The 19,373-nt window shown below is 38.5% G+C and overlaps 1 protein-coding gene across 2 annotated transcripts in view; it reads right to left on the bottom strand.

Annotated features, from left to right (window-relative positions):
- JAM3 (junctional adhesion molecule 3) overlaps positions 1 to 19,373 on the bottom strand; it is a 105,559-nt gene that overhangs the window by 19,464 nt on the left and 66,722 nt on the right. For both annotated transcript variants that reach the window (XM_073904017.1, XM_025893514.2), the window contains exons 2-3: positions 1,412 to 1,477; positions 803 to 916 (exon numbers count right to left, since the gene is read on the bottom strand). In XM_073904017.1, coding sequence (XP_073760118.1) covers positions 803 to 916; positions 1,412 to 1,477 — 180 coding nt within the window. The remainder of the gene's footprint in view (positions 1 to 802; positions 917 to 1,411; positions 1,478 to 19,373) is intronic.

Below are 19,373 nucleotides of genomic sequence, written 5' to 3'. Positions count from 1 at the left end.
GTAAATGAAATCATGTTCCTTCCCTCTAAAAAATCTTTGCAGACCTCAAGATACTGTCCATTCTTGCATGGCATTCAGTGCTTCTTGCTGGCCCTGGCATGCCTCGACAGCCATGTGGAGTCATTCCTCTCTCCCCTCCTTAAGTCCCAGCTGTGATAGAGAACTTGAAGTTTCCTTAAGCAAACCTGCCTTTGCTGCCACATCTATATATGCAGAGCATTCTTCCTTGTCCAGCACCTTCCTCCACCCCACCCCTCACCATCTGGCCTGGTTGACCGGCTTCATAGCTCAGCTTAGATGTCACTTCTGGGAAGCCTCCCCCATCACCTGCCCTGCTCCTGCTTCATGTGATCAGAGATACCCTATGCTGACGTCTGTTCTAGCAAATGCTTTCTCAATGTGGGAAGCTTGGCACACAGTAGTTGCTCAGTAAATACCTGTCTTGTCTCCTTGCTGTTCCATGTGATCCTTCTGATTAACTCATGCAGTTGGTATCATGAATGGGACCATGATAAGAGGATGGCCTAGGAAAATGTTCACTCTGATAACTCAACAGGATGGGCTACAGATAGATTTAAATCATAACTAATGAGGTGATACTTGTTGAAGCTGAATGACAGGGACAGGGAGGTTTAATATATTATTCTCATTACCTTTCCATATTTGAATTTTCCGTAAGTGAAACAAACAAAACAGAAAAAACCAATCCTGGATGCAGATGCAGGACCAGTCAGAGAAAAGTCTCTGGGCGCAAGTATATGCCTGGCCCTTGTGGACAAAGTAGGGGATTAGAGGATCATACCCTGAATTCTGTTGTCAAAAAACACATATGTGGTTTGGTCATCTTGAATTTTCTTCCATTCAATCCTGGGGTCACTTGTCTGTGAATCCGTAATGATACAAGATAGTTCCACACCTAATGAGCAAAAAACAACAAAAAAGCCCTCTCAGAGAATGGGGAACAATTTTATGATCACTTGTATACCTGGACACATGCAAGAAGTCTTGCATGCAGGTTAAAAAATCTATCTATCTCCAGGCTCCAAATGACTTTAAGAAAAGCTGAATTTTAGCCAAAAAAATAATAAAGATGATTACCAAGAACTTTTACTAAATAGAGTACACACTCCCCCTTAATACTGTGCTTCTATGTAAGAAAATTCTTTGTTACATACATACAAAGCCAGGGCAGGAATCTGATTCTAGCCAATATAAAACCTGCAGAGTTCCCTGTTGGCCTGCTGAAGGAGTACTTCGCTGACACACGTGCACATCAAATGCACTGCTAAGGAGCCACCCACCCGGACGTCTCTAGGGCACTGTGCACCTGTGTTTGTCCTGAGTTGGCTGCAAGACTACCAAACATCCATTAGATGGCGCCCATTCTCTTAGTAGTCTCCCTTGTACTTACTTTCAAATTCCTGTACTACTGGGGTTCGGTTGCTGGATTTGAGATTCACGGCCCCAATCAAGCAACCTGAAGGGAAAAAAATAAAGTAAAATCAGAGACAATGCAACTCTAAAATGGCAGAGAATCTTCCAACAAAGTTCAGATTTTTCCCTTCTATGTAGGCTACAATAACCTCAGAGGATAGAAAAATACTATATTCCAAAACAAAGTCTCTTAGATACAGCAAGCTGATCGCTTTCTTTCTTAGTCTGACCTCACTGGAATGAACTGAGTGGAAGAGTTCTGAGAATTTAGTTCCAGAACATAACTGCCCTGGAGCTAAAGCTCTAAGAATTTCCTTCTTGCTCAGAGCCATTCTTAATCCTGTCAACATCTTTCATCCAGACCCACCTGGGCCTTGTCATTCCTGCCTCCTGCAACTCTCGTCTCCTCTAGGCTTCCAACCCAGCAAGGGCACTCTTGGTGGATTTGATATGGCCCAGACTCATGGCCTGGTACCTTCCCCTTCAGGATGGCACAACATTCTCTGGTATAGATATCAACCAGCTAAGAGACCACCTTGCTATATTAACCATGTAACCCAGTGATTCTCATTCATTAAAAAGTTTTCACTAGGACATACCCTCCCCAATGTATGTGCTATGGTGAGCGCTGTGAACTGTGTAAGACTGTTGAATCACAGACCTGTACCTCTGAAACAAATAATACATTATATGATTAAAAAAAAAAAAGAAGATAGTAGGAAGGGAAAAATGAAGGGGGGAAATCGGAGGGGGAGACGAACCATGAGAGACCATGGACTCTGAGAAACAACTGAGGGCTCTAGAGGGGAGGGAGGTGAGGGGATGGGTTAGCCTGGTGATGGGTATTAAAGAGGGCACGTTCTGCGTGGAGCACTGGGTGTTATATGCAAACAATGAATCATGGAACACTACATCAAAACTAATGATGTAATGTATGGTGATTAACATAATAAAATTAAAGAAAAAAAGTTTTCACTTGGGGCGCCTGGGTGGCTCAGTCTGTTAAGCATCCAACTCTTGATTTCGGCTCAGGTCATGATCTCAGGGTCCTGGGATCAAGCCCCATGTGGGGCTACCCATTCAGCAGGAATCTGCTTGTCTCCCTCCCTCTGCTCCTCCCTGCGCTGGCTCATGCGCATGCTCTCTAAAATAAATTAAAATCTTAAAAAAAAAGTTTTCACTAGTTTTTGGTAAAATGAGAAAATAATAACAATTTTCATGAAGCTACTGAAGATATCAAGATATGCCAACTGCCTGGTAATCCCTTTCAAAACTAGCATCTGACTGTCCATGTGCTTGAACAAACATTAAAACCAGTTTATCATGGTCTCAAACGTCTTACCTATTTTCTTGGAGATCAAGTAGATACACTGACCACCCATAAAATCTCATTCTTCAGCTACCTGGCCTCTAGGAAAATATGCATTCCCCAAAGAGGGCCTTCATACAAAACCCTCATTAAGGTCTCTGGATCTTAGCTTACTATCCCAGCTAAAGACAATGTGCAGAAAGACATGTACTCTAAGTGGCTTTCTAACTCCTTGTACATTAGGTGGGATGCAGATCCAGTCTTTCCCCTTTATAAATCTTATTTAATGGTTCAGTTACATGTGTACATTCCAAGTATACATTTTGATCCTTTCTTTCTTAGACTTCATTAATTATAGCAAAAGCCATAAAAAATTTACTAAGAGGGATGAAAATCAGAAGTATAATACATATACCTGAGTTGTTATTAATTTCTAGAACACTGACTTCTACAAAAGGTTATAGAACCAGGCAAGTAAAGATAATTTTATTTTGTTTTGATTAACCATGGGCTACTCCTTTTGGGAACCAGAAACACATCCCATGTATGTGCAGCATTTTCTACTTCTCCTTCAGTCTGAAAGCTCCCAGTGACCCACTGATAAAGAGTAATAAACGATGCTTTGAATATCTAGCAAGGCCACACAGGTTCCTTCTAAGGAAATGATCACAGACAGTTCTTTCAGTGCGATCACTATAATTTGGATGATGAGACACTGAAACTCTGGTTACAAATGACTATGACCAGGAATCAGCTTCCAACCTAGAGGCCATCTAAGAGGCCTCTGAGGTAACTCATGAGAGCTTCACCCAACTGAGTAATAAACTAGACAACCCAATCTGCCCCTTTCCTCTAAGAAGTATGATGTTAAGAGAAATTAGAAATGCATTAGAGAGTTCATAGTCACCAGAAAAACAGACTGGAAGAAGAGCAGAAGGAGGGATTAGGTGATTTATCAAAAATGGTGGAAACACTAGAGTTGGTAACAAGTGAACTGGAGGACAAACAGGGTAACAGGGAAGTTCCTCTAGTGTCTGCAACCATGTGGAAATCTCATGAAGGCTAACTGAGACACATTCTTTATGTAATAAACCTCTAGAGTGAACTAAGCCAATGTGCTTCTTACAACCTAAAAGAAGCTAAGGTAACACAGCCCCAGATAATGGAAATAATCACCTCTTTTAATCCCTCTACTCTGCAGCAAAGAGGTGAATGCTCTGTACTCCTTAATGAAGGCTCGGCCAGACCCTCTCCTGCCCAATTACCCTGGGTAAGTTTCACAGGCAGCTGCCTGTGCCAATCCTGGAAGACAGTATGTCCCAAGAAGATTAAACAACAGAGGACCACTACGAGCAAGTGTAGCTCTGAGGATTCACCACATCTGGGCCAGAGCTGAGGCGGCTCACGCTGAGAGTCCTACACTTCAGAAATCTCCTTCTATTCTTAAGTCTTTTTTTATTACTATTATTCTTAAACAAGTCTTAAACTTACAAATATTCTACACTGCCTCATTTACCCATCCCCACAAGCCCAGATCCCACTTTATTTTATTTTTTTTTAAAGATTTTATTTATTTATTCATGAGAGACACAGAGAGAGAGAGCGAGAGAGAGGCAGAGGGAGAAGCAGGCTCCCAAGGAGCAGGGAGCCCGATGCGGGACTCAATCCAAGGACTCTGGGATCATGACCTGAGCCGAAGGCAGACGCTTAACCATCTGAGCCACCCAGGCGCCCAGATCCCACTTTAAAATACAGACGACCCTTGAACAACACGGGTTTGAACTACACAGGTCCACTTACAGGTGGGTTTTTTAAGAGCTTACAGGAAAAGCCACATGGTATTTATTTACAACTGCCCAGCCCAGTCTCCACAGGAGAATCAAACATGACTGGTGCAGAAGTCACACTTGCTGCCCTCTGAGAACACAGGGAGGGGAGGCCTGCAGGGAGCCAGCCATCAGCAGCCCGGGGGGAGCCCTGGTACCAGACAGGGCTACAGGTGGCCCATTGTGCCAACAGGGTGGTCAGTTTGAGCGCCCAGGGCTGGCAGGCAGGAGGCTGGGCTGAAGCACAAGAACATGCCCAGAAGGTCCTCCGTGCTGCCCTGAGTCCCTCCTGGCCCAGTGCTGACCTGCCCCCGAAGCTGCTGATGGTTATAGCTGGCGGTATACTTCCAGGTAGGTGGGTCAGTGGTACTGAACCTCCAGGCCACCACCGTCAGCACCCATGGGTGGCCCACTGCTGAGCAGAGACCACCAGGCTGTGGAGTATCATCACCCCAAAGCCAGGCCCACCGCCACCACCCCGTCCCAGCCCCTCCTGGAGGAATTTTTTAAATAAATATCCATACAGTACTGTAAATGTACTTTCTCTTATGATTTTAACTTTTTTTTCCTCCAGGCTATTTTATTATAAGAATGCAGCATATAATGCATATAAAATATGACTTTATCGACTGTTTATGTTATAGGTAAGGCTTCTGGTCAACAATAGGCTATTATTAATAGTTAAGTTTTGGGGGAGTCAAAAATTCAGATATTACAGGATTTTCAACTGCAGGGGGAAGGGCAGGCACCTATTACCTATTAGCCCCATCTTGGCCAAGGGTCAACTGAATAGCAATAACTTGTGTAAAAGAATGGTGCTATGAGGACTAGAACAAACCTAACTCTTAAAGGCATCACAAGTAACTCATCTGGAATACTACCTGTGCCTGAGGGTAAGATTCTGACATAACCAGCTGGGAAATGGGGTCCGGAAGCCAGCCCTGAAGTGGTGGCTGCTAAGGCTTAATTGTGCACATGCTGAACCCCAGTACCATCAGAATACTCACAAAGAGATTATACTACTTAAGACTGAAAAAAAAGGTAGGGGCACCTGGGTGGCTCAGTCGTTAAGCATCTGCCTTCAGCTCAGGTCATGGTCCCAGGGTCCTGGGATCAAGCCCCGCATCAGGCTCCCTGTTCTGCGGGAAGCCTGCATCTCCCTCTCCCACTCCCCATGCTTGTGTTCCCTCTCTCTCTGTATCTCTCTCTGTCAAATAAATAAATCTTAAAAAAAAAAAAAAGACTGAAAAAAGAGTTTCAGGAAGGAGAAAAAGGGGGGGAATCTATGATAGCATCTATCACATGCTCTTGTCCCTATTTCATATCTATCTTGGCTTCAGACTCTAAGCTTTTTAGGAGAGCCCATTCATTCAGCTATTTTTATTTAGCACCTATTAAATGCCGGATACTGGACTAAACATTACAGATGATACATGAATAAAACATATCAAAATATATGTTCTCATGGAGCTTACATTCTAGTATAAAAGAACAAGTTTTTTTAGGTTTACTCATCTTTATATCTTCAATTCTAACACTGAATGATATTTAGTAGGTACTTGGAAAGTGTTTGCTGAATAAATCAAGGTGCATTTTTTTGTATTCTGTATTGGATTCCCTTGACTTGAGCTTTCCAAAAAATCATTTAGTTGAATTCAGTTTTCTCACAGGGCTATAATGTGGTCACTCTCTTCTTCATCCTGCCTAGGAATAGATTATTGAATCTTGGACTTAGAACATGTCTAAGATACATGTAGTTGTCTGTTTGTATTCAAAACCTCTTAACCAAATTTAAGACTCCCCTTTAGAGGAAGGTGTGGTTAAGTCCCAAGCATATTATGGTTTCAGTATGTGGTCATTAAAATTCAGTAAATCTGGGGCACTGGGTGGCTCAGTCAGTTAAGTGTCCGACTCTTGATTAGGCTCAGGTCATGATCTTGGGGTGGTAGGATCAAGCCCCATGTTGGGCTCGTGCTCAGTGTGGAGTTTGCTTATCCCTCTCTAGACTCTGCTCTTCCCCCGGTCATGCTTTCTCTCTATAAAATAAAATCTTCTTTTAAAAAGATTTTATTTGACAGCACAAACAGGGGGAGCAGGAGACAGAGAAGCTGACTCCCCACTGAGCAGGAAGCCTGACACGGGACTTGATCCCAGAACCCCTGGGATCATGACCTGAGCCGAAGGCAGATGCTTAACTGACTGAGCCACACAGGCGCCCCTAAAATAAAATCTTTTTTAAAAAATTCAGTAAATCTTTCACCCAGTTTCCCCCACTGGTCGTATCTTACATAATTATAGCACAATATGGAAAACTGATGTGTAGAAAAAATTGTATGATTTTATGTCATTTTATCACATGTGAAGATTCCTGTAATCACCACTGCAATATAAAGAACTATTTAACAAAAAGATGCAGAACTATTCCACCAACAAAGATCCCCCTCATGCCACCCCTTATAGTCACATCTATCCCCTCACCATCCGTTACCCGTAGCAACCACTAATCTGCTCTTCATCTCCACAATTTTGTCACTTAGAGACATATAAATAATATATATAAATGGAAATACACCATAGGTGACCTTCTGAGATTGGCTTTTTTTTCATTCAGCATAATGCCCTTTAGATCCATCCAACTTGGGTGTAACAATAGTTCATTTCTTTGCATTGCTGAGTAGCATTCCATGGTATGGATGTACCAGTTTAACCACTCACCCATTAAAAGATAGCTGGGTTGTTTTCAGTTTGCAGCTATTCTGAATAAAGCTACCAGGAACATGGTTTTGTATGAACAAGGTTTCCTTTGCACTGGAATAAACGCCCAAGAGTACATGTGCTCTACTGTATGTTGTTGCATGGTCAGTTTTTTTAGGAAACTCACAAACTGTTTCCAGAGTTGGGTTATACCAAAAATTCACTGCTTTCAAAATTCAAATCTGAATTTCAAAACTGTCATGATCTAGGTTTTTTTGTTTTGTTTTACTAACAAGGGACTACTCTGTACTATATCTTTGCAACTTCCTGTGAATCTATAATTATTTCAACATTAAAATGTAGAAAACTTGTTATTCCTAAAATGACATATCAAATCATTATGACATTTGGAATCCACTGGATACAGTAAAAAAAGTGAAGTAACAGTTTTAATTAATATTTACAATATATCAGAAAATATATACGTAAGAACTATTTAAACTTACATAAAAAATTTTATATAAGTTTTCCTGAATTATTTTAGTGAATATGTTAAGTTAAAAAATCAACTGGCTTAACTGCATTCGTGATCAAAGTATGCAATGAAAACACTTACGTGATGATGAATAATTTGGCACTGCCTACATGTTTCTGACATTTCATTGAACATGAGTGTTTTGAGGTTTTGCTTTTGGGCTCTCTAAAAAACCTCAGCAGCAGGCAGAGTGTCTGGCTCTTCCTACCCAACTGAAGGTTAGTGAATAGAGAAAATCAGTTCAGGGTGACAGAGATTTTCTCTTTACTGAATGTGGTATTTTTATCTCAATAACATCTTTTTTTTTAACTTTCCATTTATTTGTTTAATTTAGATTCAATTAATTAACATATAATGTATTATTGGTTTCAGAGGTAGAGGTCAGTCTTTTTTTATTACGTTATGTTAATCACCATACATTACATCATTAGTTTTTGATGTAGTGTTCCATGATTCATTATTTGCGTATAATACCCAGTGCTCCATGCAGTACGTGCCCTCCTTAATACCCATCACCGGGATAACCCAACCTCCCAACCCCCTCCCCTCTAGAACCCTCACTTTGTTTCTCAGAGTCCACAGTCTCTCATGGTTCATCTCCCTCTCCAATTCCCCCCCTTCATTTTTCCCTTCCTGCTATCTTCTTTTTTTTTCTTTTCAACATATAATGTATTATTTGTTTCAGAGGTACAGGTCTGTGATTCAACAGTCTTGCACAATTCACAGCGCTCACCATAGCACATACCCTCCCCAATGTCATCTCAATAACACATCTCAACTGAATGTGAGACATGGTGATCCACCCCTAATCTTACTGTGTTTTCTACGTACAATCTATGAGTGATCCAGTTTTTCCACATTGTCACTATTACTATTTAGAAAAATTTTTTATTCTAGTAAAATATATATAACATAAAATTCACCATTTTAACCAGTTTTACACGTATAATCAATTCAGTGGCATTAAGGACATTCATGAAGTTGTGTAACAATTGCCATGATCCATTTTCACAACTTGTTCATCATCCTAAACAGAAACTCTATACCGATTAAACAGCAACTCCCCATTTCCACCAAAACCCAGCCTCTGGGAACCTCCATTCTACTTTCTATGAGTTTGCCTATTCTAGGCACCACATATAAGTGGAATCATACAATGTTTGTCCTTTTATGTCTGGCTTATTTCACATAGCATATTTTCAAGGTACATCTGTGTACTATGTATCAGAATTTCACTCTTTTCTAAGGCTGAATAGTATCCCACATATGTATTTGCCACATCTTGTTTATCCATTCATCATTCATCAACATATGGGTTATTTCTACTTTTTGGCTATTGTGAATAATGCTGCTATGAACCATGGTGTATAAGTATCTGTTTGAATCCTGGCTTTTAATTCTTTTGGGTATGAACCAGGGAGTTTAATTTCTGGATTATATGGTAATTCTATGTGCAACTTTTTGAGGAACTGCTAAACTTTACTGCTGTGGCTATACCAGTTTATAACCCCATTGGCAATGCCCATGAGGGTTCCAATTTCTCCACATCCTCACCAACGTGTGTAATTTTCTGTTTTGTTTTTTTATTTTTAATAATAGCCATCCTAATGGGTGTGAAATAGTATATCATTGTGATTCTGATTTGCATTTCCCTAAGCTGGAAGATGCTGCACATCTTTTCATGTGCTTATTGATCATTTGTTTATCTCCTTTGGAGAAATGTTTATTCAAGTCCTTTGCCTTTTTTTTTTAAGTAGGTGTTTTTGTTGTTGAGTTGTAGGGGTTCTTTATATATTCTGGATATCATGTTTACCTTGAAAACATGTTATGTGAAATAAGCCAGACATAAAAGGGCAAACATTGTATGATTCCACTTATATGTGGTACCTAGAATAGGCAAACTCATAGAAAGTAGAATGGAGATTACCAGAGGCTGGGGTTTGGTGGAAATGGGGAGTTGCTGTTTAATCGGTATAGAGTTTCTGTTTAGGATGATGAACAAGTTGTGGAAATGGATCGTGGCAATTGTTACACAACTTCATGAATGTCCTTAATGCCACTGATGTGAAACAGAAACCATGCTGTTTTATTCTATTGATAGTGTCCTTTGATTTACATAAGTTTTTAATTTTGACGGAGTCGAATATATCTTTTCCTTTTGTTGCCTGTGCTTTTGGTGTCATATCCAAAACATCATTGCCAAATCCAACGTCATGAAGACTTTCCTTCTTCAAAGAATTTTAGCTTTAGATCTTATATTTAGGTCTTTCATCCATTTTAAGTTATTTTTGTGTAAGGTAAGGGCCCAAATTCATTATTTAGAATGTGCATATCTACTTTTCCCAGCACTATTTTTTTTTTAAAAGGAAAAAGAGTTTATTTGAGTCCAAGTTAGGACAGCTGCCCAGGATACACAATCTTCATAAAGAGAGTGCTTGAGGGAAGGAGCTTTTGTTTTGTTTTGTTTTTGATGTAGTGTTCCATGATTCATTGTTTGCATATAATACCCAGTGCTCCATGCAATATGTGCCCTCCTTAATACCCATCACTGGGCTAACCAATCCCCCCACCGCCTCCCCTCTAAAATCCTCAGTTTGTTTCTCAGAGTCCATAGTCTCTCATGGTTCATTTCCCCCTCCGATTCCGCCCCCCTTCATTTTTCCCTTCCTTTTTTTTTTTTTAACATATAATGTATACTTTGTTTCAGAGGTACAGGTCTGTGATTCATCAGTTTTACACAATTCACAGTGCTTACCACAGCACATACCCTCCCCAATATCCATCACCCAGCCACACCATCCCTCCCACCCCCCACCACTCCAGCAACACTCAGTTTGTTTCCTGAGATTAAGAATTCCTCATATCAGTGAGATCATATGATAGTTGTCTCTCTGACTTATTTCGCTTAGCATAATACCCTCTAGTTCCATCCACGTCATTGCAAATGGCAAGATTTCGGTTTTTTGATGGTTGCATAATATTCCATTGTATATATATACACCACATCTTCCTTATCCATTCATCTGTTGATGGACATCTTGGCTCTTTCCATAGTTTGGCTATTGTGGACATTGTTGCTATAAAGTTTGGGGGTGCACATACTCCTTTGGGTCCCTACATTTGTATATTTGGGGTAAATACCCAGTAGCCAACACTATTTTTTGAAGAGGCTATTCTTCCCCATTCAAAAGTCTTAGCACCCTTGTTGAAAATTATTTGACCAGGCATGCAAGGGTTTATTTCAGGGCTCTCATTCTGTTCCATTGGTCCATGTGTCTGCCATTATGCCAGTACCACAATGTTTTGAATGCTGTAGCTTCATAGTATGTTTTGCAATCAGTAAATGTGAGTCCTCCAACTTTGTTCTTTTTCAAGATGACTTCAGCTATTTAGGGCCCCTTGAGATCCCACATAAATTTCAGGATGGGTTTTTATATTTCAGAAAAGAACACTTTGGGATTTTGAAAGAGAATACACTGAAATGTAGATTCCTTTGGGTAGCATAAACAATATTAAGTTTTCTAGTCCATAAACCCAGAATTTATTCCATTTCTTTGTGTCTTCTTTAATTTCAGCAATGTTTTGCAGTTTTCGGATACAAGTCTTTTACTTCCTGGATTAAATTTATTCCTAAATATTTTATTCTTTTTGATGCTATTATAAATGGGATTTTCTTAATTTCCTTTTCTGTATGTTCATTGTTAATGTGTAGAAATGCAACTTAAGTTTTTGTATGTTGGGGTTTTTTTTTTGTTATTAGCTCTAGGCTACCCCCACACTTACTTTTTTTGCTTTGTTCTTTTTTTTTTTAGGGTTTTCTACATATAAAATCACATTATCCATGAATAGAGATAATTTTACTTCTTTCTTCCCAATATTGTTTTACTTTTTCCTTTCCAGTAGGGATAACTTCTACTTCTTTCTGTTGCCTAACTGCTCTGGCTAGAAAATCCAAAATTATGTATAATAGAAATGGTGAATGTAGGTATCCTTGTTTTGTTTCTGATCTTAGGGGGAAACCAGTTTTTCACCACTATTTCTGACATTAACTGTGGGTTTTTCATATACGGTTTTTTATCATAATGAGGAAGTCCCTTCTACTCCTTATTGGGTGTTTTTATTATGAAAGGGTATTAAATTTTGTCAAATGCTTTTACTGCATTAATTGATATGATCATGTGGTTCTTTAACTTTATCCAATTAATCTGGTTATTACCTTAACCAGTTTTGAAATGTTAAATCATTCTTGCATTCTGGAAACAAATCCCATTCATTCATGGTGTGCATTCCTTTTAATATGTTATGGAATTCTGTTTGCTAGTAATTTTTGTAAGATTTTTGAATCAGTATTAAGGAATACTGATCTATAGTTTTCTTTTCTTGTAGTTTCTTTGTCTGGTGTTCATATCAGGGTAATGAGTTAGAGGTATTCTTCTTTAATTTTTTGGAAGAGTTTGACAAGACTGATGTTATTCTTTAAATGTTTGTTAGAATTCACCAGTGAATTCATCTGGTCAGAGCTTTTGTTTTTTGATTACAGATTCGATCTCCTTACTAGTTATATATCTCAGACTTTCTATTTCTTAACAATTAAGTTTTAGTATTGCTTGTTTCTAGAAATTTGTCAATTTGCTGAAGTACACTTGTTCACGTATTCTTTCATAATCATATTTATTTCTATAAAATCAGTAGTTACATCCCCCCCCTTTCTTTTCTGATTTTAGTAATTCAAACCTTCTTTCTTCCTTAGTGAATCTAGTTAAACATTGTCAACTTTATCTTTTCAAAGAAGATACTTTTATTTTCATTGATTTTTCTCTATTGTTTTTCTATTCTCTTTTTTTAAAATTAATTTTTGCTCTAATCTTTACCATTTCCTACCTTCTGCTGGTTTGGGGTTCAGTTTATTCTTCTTTCTCCAGTTCCTTAGGGTGTAACATTGTTATTGATTTTAGACCTTTCTTTATTGAAATCTTAAGTGTTTTACTCTTAGTACTACTTTCTCCAAATCCTATAAATTTTGGTATATTGTGTTTTCATTTGTCTCAAGGTATTCTCTAATTTCCTTTGTAACTTCTTTGATCTGTTGGTTAAGAGTGTGTTAATTTCCACGTATCTGTGAAATTCCTAGTTTCTTTCAGTTATTTATTTCTAGTTTCATTCCATTGTGACTAGAAAAGATACTTTATATGGTTTAATTTTTTAAATTAAGACTTTTTTGGCTTAAAATATGATCAATCCTAGAAAATGTTCCATGTGTACTTGTGAAAAATGTGTATTCTGCTGTTGCTGAGTGTAGTGTTCTGTAGTGTTCTGTATTTGCCTGTTAGGTCCAATTGGTTCATAATGTTGTTCAAGTCCTATATTTCTTTATTGATTTTCTATCTTGTTTATCCATTATTGAAAGTGGGCACTAAAATCTCAAATTACTATTGCAGAACTATTTCTCCCTTCAATCCTGTCAATGTTTGCTTCATATACTAAGGGGCTGAGATGTTTGATGCACACATTTGTAATTATTATATATTATTATTACTGACATTCTTTGTTTCTTTTAATAGTTTTTGACTTAAAGTCTATTTTGTCTTTTGATTACTATTTGCATAGAATATCTTTTCCCATCCTTTCAACCCATTTGTGTTTAGATATAAACTGAGTGTCTTACAGACAGCATGTAGCTGGATCATTTATTTATCCTTTCTGCCAATCTCTGCCTTTTGATGAAGAGTTTAATCCACTTACATTTAAAGTTAAAATTAACTAGGGGCACCTGGGTGGCTCAGTTGGTTAAGCATCTGACTCTTGATTTCAGCTCAGGTCATGATCTAAGGGTCACGGGATTGAGCCCCACATCGGGCTCATGCTCAGCATGGAGTCTGCTTATCCCTCTGCCTGTGTCCCTCCCTCCACTCTCTCTCTTAACTAAAATCTTAAAAAAAATAATTAATAATGGACTTATTTCTGCTATTTTGCTACTTGCTTTCTGTATGTATTATTTTTGTCCCTCATTTCCTTCAGTTTTTTTTTTAATGTTTTGTTTTTTGGGAGTAACACATTTTGATTCCCTTCTCATTTTCTTTAGTGTAAACTCTATAGATACTTTCCTTGTGGTTATCATAAGGTTTATTATAACATCCTAAAATTATAACAAATTTGAACTGATACTAACTCAACTTCAATTATATGCAAAAATTCTACTTTGTCCTTCCCTATGTTATTCTCGACACAAGTTACATCTTTACAGGTTGTGTGCCTTATCAATAACATAGATTTATAATTATTTTTAGGCATTTGTCTTTAAATTCTATAGAATTTATAAATCACAATTATAAGACTAGCTTTTATATTTTTGTGATTATCTCTACTAGAGATCTTCATGTAGATTTGAGTTACACTGAGTTACCATCTAGTGTTCTTTCATTTCAACTTGAAGGATTCCCTTTGACACTTTTATGTAGAGCAGATAATGAACTCCCTCAGCTTTTCTGAAAATGTCTTAATTTCGCCCTCATTTTTGAAGGTCAGTTTTGCCAGATCTAAAAATATCAGTTTAGAGTGTTTTTCTTTCAACACATTAAATATGCCACCCCACAGTTTTCTAGCTTCCAACATTTCTGATGAGACATCACTGATAACTTTGTTGATGATTTCCAGTGATAATTCACTTCTCTCTTGCCACTTTCAAGATTCTCTTTTTGTCTCTGGCTTTTAACAATTTGAGTACAATGTGTCTCAGGAAAAGTCCCCTTGGGTTTATCTTACTTGGAGTTCATTGAACTTCTTGGATTTGTAGATTCATGCCTTCCATCAAATGGGGACGTTTTCAGCCATTATTTCTTCAAATAATCATCCTGCCCCCTTTTCTCTCTCTTCTCCTGGGACTCCCATAAAGCACATGTTGGTCAGCTTGACAGTATCCCACAAGTCCCTTAGGCTCTGTTATGGGCTGAACTGTGTGTGTGCCCCTCCTCCCCCCCAAACAAGATTCATGTTTTGAAGTCCTGGCCCCCAGTACCTCAGAATATGACTAGATGTGGAGACAGAGCCCTTAAAAAGGTGATAAACTGAGGCTATTAGTCCTAATCCAATCTGACTTGTGTCTTGTATAAGCAGGAAATTAGGACACATAGAATGATTTGCATTGCAGAGGAAAGACTGTGTGAGGACACAGCAAAAAGGTGGCCATGTGCACACCAAGGAGAAGCCTCAAAAGGAATCAAACCTTGATCTTGGACTTCTACCCTCCAGAACTGTAAGAAAATAGATTCTGGTTGTTTAAGCCACTCAATCTGTGGCATTTTGTTTTGACAGCATAGGAAAATAATACAGGCTATGTTCATTCTGCATTCTTATTTCTTTCTGCTCCTCAGACTTGATTGATAATTTATATTGCCCTATCTTCTGGTTCACTGATTCTTTTGCCTGCTCAAATATGCTGTTTATCCTCTCCAGTGAATTTTTCATTTCAGTTATTGTACTTTTCTGGTCCAGAACTGATTCCTTTTTATAATTTCTATCTCTGTTGATATTCTGATGCTCAAATAATGTTTTCCTGATTTCTTTTCAATGTTTTCCCTTAGCTCTCTGACCATATTTAAGATAAATTATTTAATGTCTTTTTCTACTAAATCCAATGTCTGGGCTTCCTCTAGGACAGTTTATTTTCATTCACTTTGTTTCTTTGAATGAGCCACATTTTCCTGCTTATTTGTATATTTTGCAGGTTTGTTGAAAATTGGGCATTCGACTATTACAAAACTATTACTCAGGAAATCAGATTCTCCTTCCCCAGAGTTTGCTATGTGTATGTGTGTGTGTGTGTTTAATTACTGTTGAAAACTGTAGTACTCTGTTTTGAAAGTTCCAATTTTTTTTTTCTCAAACACTATTCCTTTTTGAGCATGGTCACTGAGGTTCCTTTACCTTCTCTTCAGCTAATGTTCTGACAGACATTTCCTGTTCCAATAAAGACTTCTTCCATGAATGCCAAGAGCTGAAACACACACACACACAAAAGAGAACAGCCATGTCTCCCAAATCTTTGGAGACTGGCTCTATGCAGGGGCACTCCTTCTCCCCTTTCTTATTTAGGCTTGCTCTGAGTATAGGGATCACCCCGGGATGTTATGCTGTTGTTCTGAATGTCCGAATTTCCTAGTCTTATCACAGCTTCTCTTCTGAGCCTATAATGGCCTATTGTATATCTCTACCAAGAATCTCTTCCAGCAATTGTGGGTTTGTAGTCCCCTTATAGCTTTTACAAGCAGTGTCTACTTCTTTTCCCATCTGCATTCCAAGTTATGTGAGACAAAGATAAGCAACTCATGTCTGTCCTTCAGTTATGCCCAGAGAAGTTAGAACAAATGTACCAAACAATCTGCAAATAAGGTTTGCTCTGCTCCCTCCGATTTAGGGGGCAGAAGAGAACAGGGATAGGGAGAGACTGTGGTGGGGAAAGAGTGAGTAAAAATGTCATAAAACTTCCCATTTTAAAGATTGTTTTTTCTTGACAGGGCATTTATTTGGTTGCTATAAACCTTCAACTGTTTTTCAAAGCTCTTACAAAGTTGGTTCAACTTTGTTTGTTTGTCTGTTTTTTTCAGTGTTTCTGTGGGAGAACAAGAGCCTGGAGTTTCCTATTCTACCGCTTGCTGATGTCACTCCAAACTAGCATTATTGCTCTTTTTATTTTTTGTTATTTTAGCATCCTTATTCATCTTTGTACCTCCAATTCCCAATGATCATACCTGAATTGCAAGATGTTTTTGGAAATGTTATTGACTATAAAGTGGAGGAGAAACACAATTTCAATACAATATGATAATCTACATGTCAGTAACCTACAGAGTGTATGACACAGACAGCCGAAAAGCCAGGATTCGCTGTCCGACTCACTGTCTTTGCTCTTTCAGTGTTTCTTCTGACAATGTAGCTCTCACTATAAATTAGGAAACTGGCATTTTTGGGTTCCATGATTTCCTAGGACTTAACTGCTTCAAGTAGAACTGACAAATGTTTTTTCAGCCAGAAGAACTAGGTGACCCAATCCAGTATAGAGGTAACCACTCAGTGTTGTGCTTAAAATTCCATTTCCTTTTTTTTAACTTAATTTTATTATGTTATATTAGTCATCATACAGTACATAATTAGTTTTTGATGTAGTGTTCCATGATTCACTGTTTTGTGTAACACCCAGTGCTCCATGCTATAGCTTTGGCAAGCTCTTCTGTATGCCAAAGCTATAAATTACTATCAAAAAATCTGGGACCTATTTTTAATACTCCTATTGTCTTTCAGTGTGATTGTGTACCTTACATTTATCTTAACTGTAAAATATTATTAGCAACTTTTTAATCCTTCTTTCACCAATAACCAGAGAAACATTTAACTATTATCTTATTATCATTACTATATTTGCTATACGGGGATCAATGCCTTTCCAGCGGCCCAAGGAACAGTAAGTTTTACATTGAATGACTTTAGACTTGAGGCCAGAAATATATTAACCCTAAATACCATGAGTGGAATAATATAAATGAGAATCCCAAGAAAATTCAGTATGAGGTCCAAGGCAGGTGAAGGAGAGGTAGGCTAAAAAAGAAAAAGGAAGGAAATAAAGAAGGGAGGGTGAGAGGTACTGAAAGGGAGAACATTAAATGGTGGCAAGAAAAATAAGTAAAATAAATGAAAACATAAAAATGATAATTCCTTTTACACCAAATCCAGAAATTCTACATTTCTGAGCATCAAAATATGCTTGAATTCATAGCTGGCAAAGGCTCTTGGTCTTCCAGTCCAAAGGTATTTAATCCCAGCTGGATAATGGAGGAGTTCTGAGAATGTAGGCACTGGGGTCCAGTCCTGGAGGGCTGCTTTGCAGGTGAGCAGAGATGACAAAGGAATTATAAAACCCACAATATGACATTTCCAACTGTATTAAGGAAAAGACTTGACTTCAGGCCTGTGTGTTCTCAAGCTGATAATAGTTATATAAATATACCAGCTCAGTGTCAAGCCAAAGCTAAAATCCAAGAGGGAAACCTTTCTTTTTTTTTAATTTTATTATGTTATGTTAGTCACCATACAATACATCATTAGTTTTTGATGTGGTGATCCACGATCCATTGTTTTCGTATAACACCCAGTGCTCCATGCAGTACGTGCCCTCCTTGATATCCATCACTGGGCTAACCAATCCCCCTTCCCCCCTCCCCTCTAAAACCCTGTTTGTTTCTCAGAGTCCATAGTCTCTCATGGCTCATCTCTCCCTCAAATTCCCTCCCCCCCTCATTTTTCCCTTCCTTCTCCTAGTGTCCTCCATGCTATTCCTTATGTTACACAAATAAGTGAAACCATATGATAATTGGCTTTCTCTGCTTGACTTATGTTCATAGCAGCAATGTCCACAATAGCCAAACTGTGGAAAGAGCCGAGATGCCCTTCAACAGATGAATGGATAAAGAAGATGTGGTCCGTATATACAATAGAATATTACTCAGCCATTAGAAAGGATGAATACCCAACTTTTACATCAACATGGATGGGACTGGAGATTATGCTGCGGAAAACCTCCTTTTTCCTGTCTTTCCTTTTTCTGTAAACAACACCCATTGGCTCCAATTTTATTTTAGTAAGCAAAGGGTACCACTGCCTGGTTCACTATGAGAGTTAATATATGCTTTCTGCCTGGAGGTACCTCATACCAGCATAACGGCCGTTAACCCAGACGTGAGGGCAGAGAAGAGAGTAAGGAGCTCTGAAAAGACACATGTGATGATGGGAAGGCCAGCTGAATATGGCCCAGCCTTGCATTGTCTCTTGCTTTTTATCTCCTATATGCTTTTCATGTTATTCTAGGAGCAGCAGTTGTCACTCCCTTCTCCACTCGGCTTACTTTTTTGAAAAGTATGAAACTAATCCTGTATTTCCAGAGGCATCAAGCTTTGAAGTGCTTAAGATAATGGCATTACTTCTTATTCTTGAAACCAAGGCCATCAGAGATGTCACAGTTCCAGAGGTGAGGAGGGAAGTGAAAATGATACCAATTTATTCCTTAGATCACCCTCTAAAATACTGATGTAAGTGGTATCATTTCCAACTTATGAATGAAGTGACTAAGAGACTTGCCTCTAGACTACGCTGATGACAAGCTAGTACTCAAACTGTGTCCTTAGACTCCAAGTTGAACACTCCTTCCCTTACACTGTACTGTCTACAGTCCCTTCTTTTCCCAGGGAATCCATGAAAGAAATTAACATTTGGTTGGTTTCATCTGTGTGTGTGCTTGACAAGAAATGTGGCAAGAGATAATAACAAAAAAAAAAGTTGGGGAATTCTAACCACTTATTTCCCAAATGCTAAATGGCTCTAAGATGGTCCAAAGGCAATGCTATTCTACAATGCATGACGGCCAGGTTATCACCAATAGATTGATACTAACCATACATTATTAGAGGCATGGGGATATCCTTAAGGCCCAACAGTTAGGTAGAATCAGCATGACTTGGGGAGGAAGAATCAGCAGGACTTGGGGAGGAGGAAGATTAAGAAAGGTTACACGTGGGACAGATCTACT

The sequence above is a fragment of the Callorhinus ursinus genome, unplaced genomic scaffold (assembly GCF_003265705.2).
Source record: "Callorhinus ursinus isolate GAN/ISIS: 27379988/994484 unplaced genomic scaffold, GSC_fseal_2.0 scaffold19, whole genome shotgun sequence".
Taxonomy (NCBI): Eukaryota; Metazoa; Chordata; class Mammalia; order Carnivora; family Otariidae; genus Callorhinus; species Callorhinus ursinus.
This window is presented reverse-complemented; position numbering and strand designations above follow the sequence as displayed.